Below are 13,740 nucleotides of genomic sequence, written 5' to 3'. Positions count from 1 at the left end.
TGTAGGTATTTGTAAGTATGATGCTTTTACACCCTTACTTCACCCTGACCTCGTCATCTTGTGCCCTCCGTCTGCTCTAGCATCCCTCGCTCCGTTTCGGAAGACTCACCCGTTTCCCTGGCAGCTGTTGAATCAGCGGTACTCCATCTGTTCTCAGCTGCGACGCGAGACTGACTGGATTACCCAGCATCCCGGCAAAACCACTAGAAACACGGCCTTGCTCTGAGGAAAAAAAATAAACATAAGAGATTCATTATTTGAACACGTCAACAGCAAAAGAGCTGTCTGGGGGAACATGGGAAAGTCCATCAAAAGTGAATGTGTTATACAAATCCTTTCACGGGCCCAGAAACATGAGCAGGTTTTGAAGTTTCCCACTCATATCCTTTCTACTTGATCTTGCTTTGTCAGCGCTCACAAGTGGCCCCACGCCGCATGTGGTCTGCGAGGGGGCAATTATCTTTTCAACGGCTCCTGGACTGGGCTCATCACTGACTGAGCTGGCCTTTCTGTGTGCCAGGACGGTCTGGGTCGGGACCAGGATTGTCTGGACGCTTTAGATGCTTTGTTTGGCCCTGCTCAGTCAGCACTTCCCCAGTCGCCTCCCATGATGGTATCCCACCTGTCTAGCCGTGACCCCCCTTTCCGACTGCCGCTCTTGGCCTCGCGACGACGCCTCATGATTATCGGCTAATGTACATGAAAATCTATGTTACAAAAACGGTTTCTTCTGTGAATAAATGCCATTTCTAATCTCATATTATCTACATTATCGGCGTACTTCTAGTGATGAATGCTTGTTTCAACCTCTCCAAATTCACAGCAGACTAATATTTCATCAAATTAGCTGCCATTTTTACATCATTATTTTTCAAATGCCTTTAATCTGCATGATTAATTGCCTTAGAAATGTCTCTACAGTCCATCCTTGCGGCAAAAGGGGAAATTTGAATGATTTCATCGTCCGTTCTTACCTGATTAATCAAAGCTCAAGGCGTCCGGGCTGCTGGCCAGCTCCAACTGCAATACATCACCCAAAAGTCACTTGTCAATCTGTGCAAAATACAAGAAATCCAAAGGATGAGGATTTTCAAAACTATGCAATACCACCCCAAACTGCTGAAATCCTAAATCCAGCTTGGTTTTACAAAGACACGCATGGGATGAAGCTCTGAGCCCCTTCGGCTGGATTCAGCCGGTCTGACGAAGTTTGTCTTGCGTCTTGGACTTTCTTCAGATGGAAGGTATTGTGGGTAAAATGGAGCTGTTGGTCTATAGTGGGGCAATTCAGTACTTGCGATAAGTATCTCTATTTATGCGCTTCCAGCAAATGTCATTCTTTCATTTTTCACACCTGAATGTCTCTATATGGCAGGCTATAGTGGCGTTTATCAGTGTGACACAATCTCATTCACCGTGGCAAGATATCAGGGCAAGCATAACTATTACTTTCAGGATTTCCACGTGTTACATGTACTCTCTGGAATAGCATTTGAGAAAATGAAAAAAAAAAATTGAGCATGCTTTTGACATTTTTGTATCCAATTATTTTTTTTTAACTCTTTTTTTTTTATGTTTTGAGCCATGCACAACATAAAATATTTCATTTCATTTTTGGAAACCTGTGTCTTTGGACAGTTGAGGTCTTTTAAAACCTTCCAAAGGATGAGGATTTTCAAAACTATGCAATACCACCCCAAACTGCTGAAATCCTAAATCCAGCTTGGTTTTACAAAGACACGCATGGGATGAAGCTCTGAGCCCCTTCGGCTGGATTCAGCCGGTCTGACGAAGTTTGTCTTGCGTCTTGGACTTTCTTCAGATGGAAGGTATTGTGGGTAAAATGGAGCTGTTGGTCTATAGTGGGGCAATTCAGTACTTGCGATAAGTATCTCTATTTATGCGCTTCCAGCAAATGTCATTCTTTCATTTTTCACACCTGAATGTCTCTATATGGCAGGCTATAGTGGCGTTTATCAGTGTGACACAATCTCATTCACCGTGGCAAGATATCAGGGCAAGCATAACTATTACTTTCAGGATTTCCACGTGTTACATGTACTCTCTGGAATAGCATTTGAGAAAATGAAAAAAAAAAATTGAGCATGCTTTTGACATTTTTGTTTCCAATTATTTTTTTTTAACTCTTTTTTTTTTTATGTTTTGAGCCATGCACAACATAAAAGATTTCATTTCATTTTTGGAAACCTGTGTCCTTGGACAGTTGAGGTCTTTTAAAACCTACTTTAAATGTTCTTTAGTTAGCTATTCAAAATAATGGGTTTAAGCAGCATTTTTGAAGTTTTCAGCCATGCAAAAAGAAAAGCTTTTATTTTGTTTTATTGTATTATTATTATTTTATATTTGGAAAACTGTGCACTTGGACAATTTAGGCCTTTTAAAACCTTGTATAAATGCTTCTGAGTTAGCGATTCATTACTCAAATACTGGGTTTGGAACAATCACAGGATGGTTTTATAGTTACAAATAGGGCTGTGCAATATATCGAAATTATCGAAATATCGCAAATGTACATATCGCAATATGCATATCGCCACAGCTTGCAAGCTCTTGATACATACATACATACAAATAACCACATATATATGACACAGGATAGTTATAGAAGTTCACAGAACTGACTCAGCAACAGCTGAGTAAAACTGTTTCATCTGAGCATGTGGCACTTTAAGCATTATCGTATCGCATATCGAATATCGCATTATTTAATGAGTTATCGCATATCGCATTTTTTTTCAATATCGCACAGCCCTAGTTACAAATGTGTTTTGGGCTCAATTTAAACACCGAATGATGAAATGGTCTCGGCTCACATCTGAACTTCTAAAATCAAACCCACCAGCAGGAACTGTGTTTACGAGCACATTAAGAGCTTATCGCAACACAAAGGCTGTATCTGTTTTTATTTGCCTGGCATTTGGTCATGTTCTTGTCTCTTTATTTATCTGATGACTTTATTCAGAGCGCAATGAATAATGTGGGTCAGGAGGTTATGGTGAGAAACTCAGTAATACAATATAAAACCGACAATAATAGTGATGACAATGACATATCTAACCTTTCTTAAGGTCTTTAGTCTAACCAACAATAATATTTAACCATCCTCTATTAGCAAAATAATATCTGCATATCTTGTATCACAAATCAATCTATAGTTTCAGGTAAAACAAGTGACTCTTTTTTTTAACAGGGTACAAGTAATTACTGTTTTTCTACTAGCCGTGTGAAATGCATCAGCTGGCGGGCAAGAAGGTGTCAGACCCAGTGCATCAATCACTGCAGCCTGTAAGGAATTAGGAATGATGAGCAATCTGTCTCTGTTTGGTTGTCATGGCTATCCGGTGGATAGGATACATCTAGCCTGCTGAGAGAAAAGCAAAGAGGAATTTCAAACAAGGGAATACACTTTCGGTGGCCTTTTTGAAGTGCCATGAGGCATGTAAAAGCCACAAGTTTTGCTAATTGCCTCTGTCTCTCTCAAAGAATCTGCTTGCTTTGCTGTTTAATTGTGCCATGTTTATTCGTAAGGGTTTTTAACTGGAGGCACAGTCGATTTAAACTTCTTATGATGTAAATTTGATTTGAAATCTAACTGGAATGATTTTAGGCCACTAATTGGATGTTAATGTTGCAATTCAGTCGAGATTAGAAAGACTTTGTTGGGACTGACTCAAAGTCAAGTTCGACAAGACATTATGAGCAGACGAAAAATCATTTTAATACAGATGGATCTGAAATACCAACATTAGGACAGATAACACAGCTTAAATAGTTTCACTATATTTTATAATACTTCTAATATGGAAACAAGTTAGCTGTGTGGCGATAGAGAGATGGAGTGTGAAAAAAAGAGAGGGAGAGAGTGGGAAAGTCTGTCAATGACAGGTGTTTGGCCCTGTGTCGGGCACAGCGCAGATGAAAATGCCTTTTCTCTTCTCGGTAGATTGTATTGTCTGTCACAGGAGCCAACTTAGTTACCTCCTAACAGTTTTCCTGTCAGCAAAGGGAACATCACTTGTCATCTATATAAGCCCTCATCCAACACAAAAACAGTTATATCTGCTGGTGAATGGGGTCATATAGCACATGCTATATAGAGAAAAAAACATATCCATGTTGAGAATCTGACATCTATGTCACTTTTCTCCTCACACCCTTTTAATGACCCATTTTGTGACCCTTTTTAGTTGTTTTTTAAGTAAATCTGTTACTTAAAATATTCATATTAGAAATTCAGACGTTTTTAATAAAAATGACTATAAGCTATTTGAATAATATTTGTGAAATTGTGTTTAATAATCGGTAGAGGATTCTTGAAACTTAAAAATGCTTGAAGAATTTTTTTAAAAGCCAGAATGAATAAACAATATTAATAAACATTTGAATGTGTTAATGTGAATTAATTCAATTTATCATATCAAATGATTCATTGATTGATTATTTTATAATTTTCTAACTTTTTTAAAATTTATATATATATATATAGTTTGAGGAAACTATTGTGCATGTGAGAGAGCTGTGCGGGATTAAACAGACAGAAAAGCTGTGTTTCTGGTCCCAGGTGGCAGAAATCACAGGATGCCTTGTTTTTTATGTGTGAAACACAAGCCATGTTGTATTCAGACCTGAGGGACACACCTTTTCATTATGAGCCATATCTATAACCAGCTCTCTCCTCACAGACACAAACCTTGACAGAGGTGCATATAACACAGCATACAAAACATCAGTGTGTCAGGATTGTAAGGCAGGAAATGATCTAAAAACTAAAATGTTACAACAACAGTAATTCATCATCTGTATTATTATTATTTATTGTATTGCTTTCAGAGCTGGAGATTACTTACAAATTGTAATCTGTTACTGATTCCAAATTACATGACAAAAATTGTAGTTAGTAGCGTATTCCATTACATTACACATTTCAGGTAATATAATCAGAGTACTTTTAGATTACTTTTGACCTAACTTGTTTATCACATTGATTTAAATAGGATAATCTTGTACCATATTGATATAAAAATACAAAGAGTAAGAACATATTTTCCATTAGTTGAAATTAACAACATAAAATGCTTTTACTTGTTTCGCTTCTGTTTCAGTTTTTATAACCATTTCTTACTATGTGTAAGTAAGTTGTTGTTTTTTAACGTGTGTTTGGCAGTGTTATTTTTTAGGATTACTGATAAACTACTGTCGTTTGATTTGTATTATTTGTATTTGTTATTTCTTTTATAAGTGTATAAGCGGTAGGCTATTTTAAAAAGGAACATTTAAAAGATGAAAAAGAGGAATTTTGGAGAATCAATAAATTATGAATAATTTCATGTGATCAATGTGATCATGTGATCAATAAAAAAGTAACTGTAGTCTGATTACAAGTATTTTAAAATGTAATTTAATCGGATTACAAGTAAAAATATTTTTTATATGATTACGTAATCCAGATTACATATAAGCAGTTACTACCCAGCTCTGATTGCTTTAAAAAATAAAAGCTATAAGCATTATACATGTCAAAGGATCATGAAAGATAATAGTTATGTAAAGCCCTTTAAATGTCTATAAGTTATATATAATAAAAAAACTGTAATAATGATAATAAATATTATCATTCTAAATAATAATAATAATAATATTTTGATGATGATGATGAAGCTTTATTTTTATTAAGATTTACTTTTGCTTGTTTGTTTATTTAGTGTATTGTTTAATAATATGTTTGTTTGTTTTTTTGCATGTGGTGAATATTACCAAAGGAATAAAGGAGGAATTTATAGATTACACTTGTTTTGTAAAATATAAACACAACCTCTCGAAATATTGTTCCGTTTTCTGGTAGAATATTTGTTGTAAATAGAAAGAGCTGACATGCACCTGCGGTCTCTCAAATGGATGTTGTCAAGATGCTCTTGAAAGTTTGTGAGCAAGGACACAGAGACTCGCATGTGCATATCGCCCCCTACCGATAAAACTGCAACACGATGAGCACTGATGCCACCTGTGCGATGCCGACTGTTGCTATATAGGCCTAAGTCAATCTGCTCGGCCCATTTAACACAAATGAGCCTCGTCCTGAAACTGATCAGTGCTCTGGCATTGTGCATTAGTGGCTGATCTCTTTGACATTCAATCTCTGATACCCTCTCCCTCTCTGCTCCTCAGCTTGAGTTCCATCTAATTGCACCAGTGAGCTGAATATAGTGATGCTTAACAGCATATATCAACATCAATGTCAATATCCTATATCTATCTATCTATCTATCTATCTATCTATGGCCACAGGAAAATATTCACAAGATGCTTGTGAATATTTGTATTCGTGCAATCAATATTTGAATGCATCAACTGAACTAGACAGATGCAGGACATTCCAGAATCTGAGTTCCTGCAGGCAGGGAAAATTAGCCAGCGTATAGTCAACACGAGTATAATCAACTACTGTAATTTGCATCAATTATTTAAGCTTTAAAGACGCAGCTCAGGATTTATCGACACAACCTACTTTTTAATGCTTTCTGTAATTGCATGTTTTTTTCACTAGATGTCTCCCTTTCCAGGCATTTTGTAAGGAAGGATTAAATAATTCTTGCACTGAGGAAAATTAAAGTAAAATGTTTTATTTTGATTTTCTTTCCCACAAGTTATTCAGTTAATCAACTGGAAGCTAATAATAAGTCATTCATTTATAAACGAATCATAAATAATGAAATAATATTTTTTAAGTAATAAAGATAAAACTGCTAAACATTTTTCTCACTTTTTATTATAGATTACATTTTCGACTAAGTGTTATTGTGAAATGTCTACCTTACTGAATACTCACACACTTTCTACTTAAAAATAAAACACACATTCAATTTTATATAACAATTATTTATTCAATTATTTTGTAAACTCACTGTGACATAAATACACATTTAATCAGTGACACATATCTAAATAGATTATGTTGTAAAAAGTACCACATGTGAAACCATGAGTTTGGTTGGACAAATTCTGTCACGTGCACCCATCACCCGTCTGAATAGCGGAACTAGTAGATAATACACAGAAACTATCCGTCTAGAGCCGCCATTTTGGCTCACAATCCAAATAGCAGTACTACTTTTCTATGTGTTATGAGAGCCCCAGCCTAATGTTTAGAGCCAACATGGCGTCGTTTGGCACCAACCATCCAGCATCCATATAAACCTTGGGAGGATCCTCTGAAAAGAGGAAGCAGACCCGCCATTTTCCTATGAGCCTTTTAAGCCCAGTAGGGGGTAGACGAGTTCCGAGAGTCGAGCCACTGAGGAGGAAAAGGGGGAGTTAAGAGAGAGGGAGAGGAGAGTGCGTGACAGAGGGGTTGCGAGAGAGAGGGGACGCTGCTGTTAATAAAAGAGGAAACGTTTGGTACGTAAATGTCGCGATCAGCTGACGGCATACATATAGAGCAAACTTCATTTGGACTCTCTAAAGCGGCGGATGCGTCTTACTTGCTATCTCATTTCTTTTCTCTCTTTCTTCCCCAGTCAGGTGGCGGAACAGTGCACATCCCAGGGACTACAGCATTGCCGTTGGATTTAACAGCCCGAGCAGATTTTTTCACCTCTTTTTTTGTTTCCCCCCTTTTTCTGTTTGTTTAAAACTGCGAGGATGTCTGGACAGAGCATAACGGACCGGATAACGGCAGCGCAACACAGTGTTACCGGTTCCGCGGTGTCCAAAACGGTGTGCAAGGCGACCACGCACGAAGTCATGGGGCCAAAGAAAAAGCATTTGGACTGTAAGTGTCATGGAATTTTGTACTATCTTGCTTTCGGACCCGCGGTTGAAAGTTACGTCAGTCAGTCACTCGTCGCCCTGGGAACGAGAGGTTCTGGGCTCGAGGCCTGCAAAAGATTCATGTTCAGTGCTGTTTGTGTTACTTAACCAGCTTCCTTCAGCGACCTTTGCTGATGTTGAAACCGATCATTTGTGTCCCCTTTGCATGGAGTTTTGAGATAGCATGAGTACAGTACAGTGCAGTGCATTTAATGATTTAACTTGCTAACTAATAAACACATTTTAAAATGAACCCATCTGCTGTCTGATCAGGATGCTTGCAGGTTGAGTCGAATGGATTCATTGAGAAATCTGATGATTGCAAACAAACGTGCTTTCGGTATGAAAGAAAATCTCCGTTTTCTGTCTTTTTGAGATTGCAAAACAAAAAGCAGCACGTTTTATTGGGGCCATGTTACCATATGACTAATTTATTTTTCTTAAAGGAATAGTTAACTAAATGAAAATTCTGTCACTGCGGTCAAGCACAATTTTCTGTGATTAACAACTGTAATTTAACTTTATTCTTCACACAAAGATATCCAATGACTTTAAAGACTTGGAAAATATAGTGCATGGGTTGTGTGAATTATTTTCTGATGTTTTATTGTATTTTATATTGCCTTTTCATGCTTGAAAGCTGTAGTCACCATCCACTTTCATTATGAGGAAAAAGAGCTGCTTAGACATTTTTATATTATAAATATTTAGAACTTAAATGTAATCAATACATATTTCACAGAAGTGTCTAAAGTTAGGGTTATGAAAGGCATGAAATTGAGTAAATGATAATTTCCATATATATATATATATATATATATATATATATAGTCCTGACAACATGGAGTCTTATTAAAATCTTTCATCATTGCCACTAACCATAGAGTTATTCAGTTCTTTAGCTGTAGTTGATTTTACAATTAAAGTGAAGAGCATGCTGACTGTTAAACGTTGTGTAACATTCCATTTACTATATACTGTGGCAGGTGTTTATAGAGGACAGTGTTGAAATTGGAACAATCCTGCCAGCAGGTGAACGCATGAGACTGTTCTGTCAAGTTAACTTTTAACTTCATGAAGATGTCATATTTATTGCTTGTTATAAGTGAGGTGGAATCAGGTTGTCTTCTCAGAGTGAGATGTTCTCAGTCTCCCACAGGTGGTGGTGCTGACAGCTCTCATAGTGCCGGATGCTCAGGGATTCTTATAATTCTCAGGAAGCACACTGGCCTCATTTAGGACCCATCCTGACCTTATCAGACCTCCAAGAATAGTGTGAATGTTTGTGTTTGTTTGTGAGCTCTGATTCTGAACCCCTTGATTAACTCAAACTGTATTCGGCATTTGTCAGTTTTGCAGTTGTTTTTTTGGCAGGTTTGTGTTTGCCAACTCATTCTTGTAGTACAGTTCTCTATTTTTGATCTTTGTGGATCTGTTTGTTTTTTTTGCATAAATGTTAATAGATGTGGCGTCATAATTTGAGTCAAATCAAGGCCTGTGGCACTGCCATATGAAGCCTTTTGTCCCATACTGCTTGTTTACATATAGTTTTTTGCATTTGTTCCCATCCTACAGTGCTAATTTCCTCTAGTGAGACTATTTTTAGCTGGGTCTTGACAATACAGAATGGCATGTGTGCTGACAGACGGTTTTTAAGGAGAAGAGAGAAGTTCGGAACAAGAGGAGGTCAGATGTAATTGCCTTCTTCCCTCAAGAGTATGTGCTTATGTTAAGTTATTTTTGTGTGTCCAGTATATTTATCGTGTCCAGAACATTTCATAGTAGTCCAGCACCCTCAGGTTTGTTCCCGTAGCGTGGAGAGAGTGTGTGAAGAGGTCTTGTAGGTATTTCAGGGCAGCAGTGCCTTCTGTGCATGGAGTTTCCTTTGGGACAGAAATAGCAGCGTGTCTCACTCTCCTTCTGTTTGATTTGAACATTAGATAAGGCTCCGGCTATGTCCCCCAGCCTCTTTGATTTGGGCCGGGTTTCCGGGGAAGGGAGAACATTCCTCTTGAACTACCCTTATCCCTGAAATGACCAGCTGGCTGAAAAAATGTCCTCCAATTGTTTCCATTCTGCTTCATGTTTTAGTTTAGGAAAAACAAGAACATTTTAATAAATAATGCTGCTCTATTTAGTCACAAAAATTCTTTGTACGGTACTTTCACTCTAATCGTTTAAACAGGAAAATAAAGAGAAAATACATTTTGTGAAATTTTTGGTCAGTTGTGTCAGACACAAAGTCTGAGCTCACTAATTTAAGACCAACTTGTCTTAGCTATTGCAAAGGGTTGCTGTGGATCAGCAGGTGCCTTATACATCCTTTTATGTCCATATATGGATGTTGGCTTATGTTCCATAATGTCTGCCATTATTAGTCAGGAGAGCTTGAGTATGTTCTGTAGCATATAAGGAAATGCAGAGCACTCACTATTGTGCTCAAGCTTTGGTAAATGTAATGCATGTTTCACATTGGTCCATGTTAAAGGTGGAGTGTGTAATTTATTCTCTGCTAGCATTGCTAAACAAAATTTAACACAATTTATAAATACAAAAATTCCCTCCATCATCTTTTGTTTGGGAAAACAGTTGGTCCCACCCATCATAAAATTTGCACACTTAAGTTAACACAAAAATGAAAGTTCTGTCACTGGTTTCTTGCCCTCATGTCATTCCAAACCTTTATGATTTCCGCTGATCTTCGAAACACCTTATTAGATATTTTGTGAACAAACATGTGAGAATGAACTTTGATTCTCGTGTGGCAAGCAAGTACGATAGAGCTTCCGCTGCATATATGGTTTTTATTTTACCATTACAGTGGATGCTAATTTTACTGACTCTCTTAAATAATGGCCCATGGATGTAAATATGGGGCGTAAACAACCTTGTGTGTGTTGATGATGGTTTAGTGTAAGTAAACTGGTGAATTCACCACAAGAGATCGGATGGGTAGTTGTTGAGTTTATTGGAAAGTGATCTCACACATACACACCACCAAACATCAACAGCAGACTCTCCGCTGTTGTATTTCCATGGCTTGTTGAAGTCATGTTGGCTGGCCTTCCGTGCCCCAGTGCTGTGTAAGCATGTTCAACGCATGATCAAGGCTTATTCTGGGCGCTCATTCATATGAGTCAGTTCTGCAATATGATAGACGTTTCCTAGCATCTCTCCGAGACCGAATACGCCACACACACACTCACTTATCTTTATGGTTTTGAGATACACAGCCGCTCCTAGCAAACTTAGTGCTTGAATTGAATTAACTCATTATACGTTTTCCGTCATATAATCAGTGATGCTGTCTACACCATATATATATATATATATGGTCTACACTGGATGCGGCACGACACGACAAATCCCCAAAAGAAAACTGCTTCTGCGTTCTATTTATGACGTGTTGACACAAATTTCAAATGATTTTCAGCGGACGCTTTGTCGCGTCCGGTGTAGACAGACTTTAGCTGTTGCTGCGTGGCGCGACAACTGTCTTAACCATACATTTGTACTTTCTCTAACACGCATATTTTGGTTACACAGTTCATTTAAAAGCCTCTGGTGTGTAAAAATCGTAAATACCATTATGTCCTCCTGTTTTTTACAGTAATAAAAGTTCTAGGAGCATTAAATAGTTAACAAAGAAATCATTTTGAACAAAATGAACAAAATTCATTCTAATGCTCATTATATTAGCGTTAGCCGCGCTTATGCTAACGATTAACTACGTATACGCTAACGGCGACCTTTGTGCAGTGGCTCAGGAGATGAGTCTTTGAGTTTGTATAAACATAAAAAAGCTGAAAAATAAAATCAAAGTTTTTTTTTTAGATAATGTAATCTTGTTAAAATTGATTTCATAAAATTGGTATAGAAAAAAGTATCGTTCAGGAACCGGTATCGAAGTCAAGGTGTCGGTATTGATATCGAAAAATTTTGAACGATACCCAGCCCTAGTCGCGTCTGGTGTAGACACGGTGTTACTCAGCTATCGAGAAGAAACAGAGCAACCTCGGCGACTGATCGCAGGCCTTCCACTCCTTGAGTTCTCTTCAGCGCTGGAAAGCTGATCCGATATTTACACGGGTCCTACTTCTTGCCTTATCGTAAGCCTTCTTTTGTTCCGCAGACGTTTTCCTCTTTTGTTTTTTATCCGCCATCTCTATCTTTCTGATCCGAAAGATATCAGTAAAGATACAGAAAGATTTCAGTATCGCTCGGCTCGGCTAATGTCCGTCCTGTGCACTGAGTGAGCGCTCTCTCCTCTGCATCATGAGTAGACCTGCCCCTTACTGCTGATTGACTACAAGTTTGTTTTGGTACTTGGCCCGACTCGTTTTTGAAAAAATACATACCCCACCTTTAACTGAAATAAAATATAAGGCAACATTGTTTTATTGATTTTTTTTTAGATAATAAGAAATGAGAAATTAATAAAAAATTATATAGACAAATTAATTACTAAAGCTTTAACTAAGATTAAAGTGAAAATAGAAAATGTTAATATTAACATTAACAATCACTATAATATTATATCAATAACACTAAAATAATTCTATATCATGCAGACTTTAAAGCATAGCTGTGATCCCGATGACAACCTGACGATTAGTTCTTGCAAATATGCTTTGCGCTATGAGTTAGAACAGGGAGTTGATCAGCATTCCTGCTTCCAGACCCTCCCAAACTCACAGGCGAGACTGTAAAGTGTCTTGTCCTGGATGAACCCAGCCGACCAGTTCAAGATACTTCCTGCATTGTTGTAGTTCACCAACTATTTGAAATCTAAACAGCCAAATGGAAGTTGTTCCATAAATCAGAAAAATGTTGGGAGCTGATTAAATGGGAGATGTCTGCAGATAGCAGAGCGCAGTGCCTCTTCCATCAAGATAGGTCTGCATGAGGGGAAATTCATGAGTCAAAACTCGTTGAGTCTAATCAGCGGAGTTTGTTCTCAGAACAAACATGCTGCTTCATTCTGAACGTCACGGTCTAAATATGGAAAAGTCCAGTGGGGAAGCAGTCCAAGTGATTCAGATTTTCTGTTTATTGTCTGTCTTTTTGGTTTACAAAAAACACAACAAAACAAAAACTTGATATAAACTGCTTGCCTGACGGGTTTTTTTTTTTGGTTCCCCTCTATAATAATTTATGTATTTAATCATAATTTTTTTATGTAGGATTAGCTAATGACCTTAGGAGATCTGCTTCCTTATAATTATTTGTGGTCCTTCCAGCCATAAATAATTTTTTCAAGATGTTATTTTAGAAAGAGAAAAGTTATCTTGAGGATACTTGTTTGAATGCACTTGCGAGTCTGAGGTAGTAACTAGAGATGCACCGACCGATCGGCCAGGGATCGGAATCGGCCGATTTTCCTCATGATCGGCCCGGATCGGTGATCGGTCTCACTTCTTTCCGATTTCGAGCCGATCCGTTTTGTTACCAGCGGCTCAGGCAATAACATCAGCCGCGCATTCTCACTCTCATCTCCGACGACCCCTTCTCTCACACACACACGTCTAATTAGCTCCGGTTAAATAGTGCTTGTATTTGCACATTATAGTCATTCCCGCAGGTTTCACGCTTATACCAAAAGCGCGCGCACCACCACTGATCTATATTAGTGGAGCGCACAATCCGCGCTCAGTCTCAAACAGCTTGTGAGCCACAAATCCCAAAATGAGTACAAAATACAATATTATGTCAAAATGCCCGTCTTGGCGAGTATCCAGTTAAACACAGTCAGTTTTGGAACGTTAAATAGTTGAGAGAGAACGCATGTTGTGTAAAACAGTATATTGGGTCCGTGGATAAACTCTTAAAGGGACCGCAGTCCAATATTCCTGCTGCTGTCTGTCATGTTAATCAAAGAACAAAAGACAAAGAAAATAATTTTCTGCTCTTGAC

The 13,740-nt window shown here is 37.8% G+C and overlaps 1 protein-coding gene across 17 annotated transcripts in view; it reads left to right on the top strand.

The window, feature by feature from the left end:
- Positions 1 to 7,155: 7,155 nt before the first annotated feature.
- LOC107744613 (phosphatidylinositol-binding clathrin assembly protein-like) overlaps positions 7,156 to 13,740 on the top strand; it is a 50,598-nt gene continuing 44,013 nt past the window's right edge. For 5 of the 17 annotated variants that reach the window (XM_016558381.1, XM_016558392.1, XM_016558387.1 and 2 more), the window contains exons 1-2: positions 7,159 to 7,416; positions 7,536 to 7,789. In XM_016558381.1, the coding sequence (XP_016413867.1) occupies positions 7,660 to 7,789 (130 nt within the window). In that variant the 5' untranslated portion in view covers positions 7,159 to 7,416; positions 7,536 to 7,659. The other 12 variants (XM_016558393.1, XM_016558390.1, XM_016558388.1 and 9 more) reach the window with 7 other exon arrangements.

This window comes from Sinocyclocheilus rhinocerous, unplaced genomic scaffold, assembly GCF_001515625.1.
Source record: "Sinocyclocheilus rhinocerous isolate Xijiao unplaced genomic scaffold, SAMN03320098_v1.1 scaffold767, whole genome shotgun sequence".
NCBI classification, from domain to species: domain Eukaryota; kingdom Metazoa; phylum Chordata; class Actinopteri; order Cypriniformes; family Cyprinidae; genus Sinocyclocheilus; species Sinocyclocheilus rhinocerous.
This window is presented reverse-complemented; position numbering and strand designations above follow the sequence as displayed.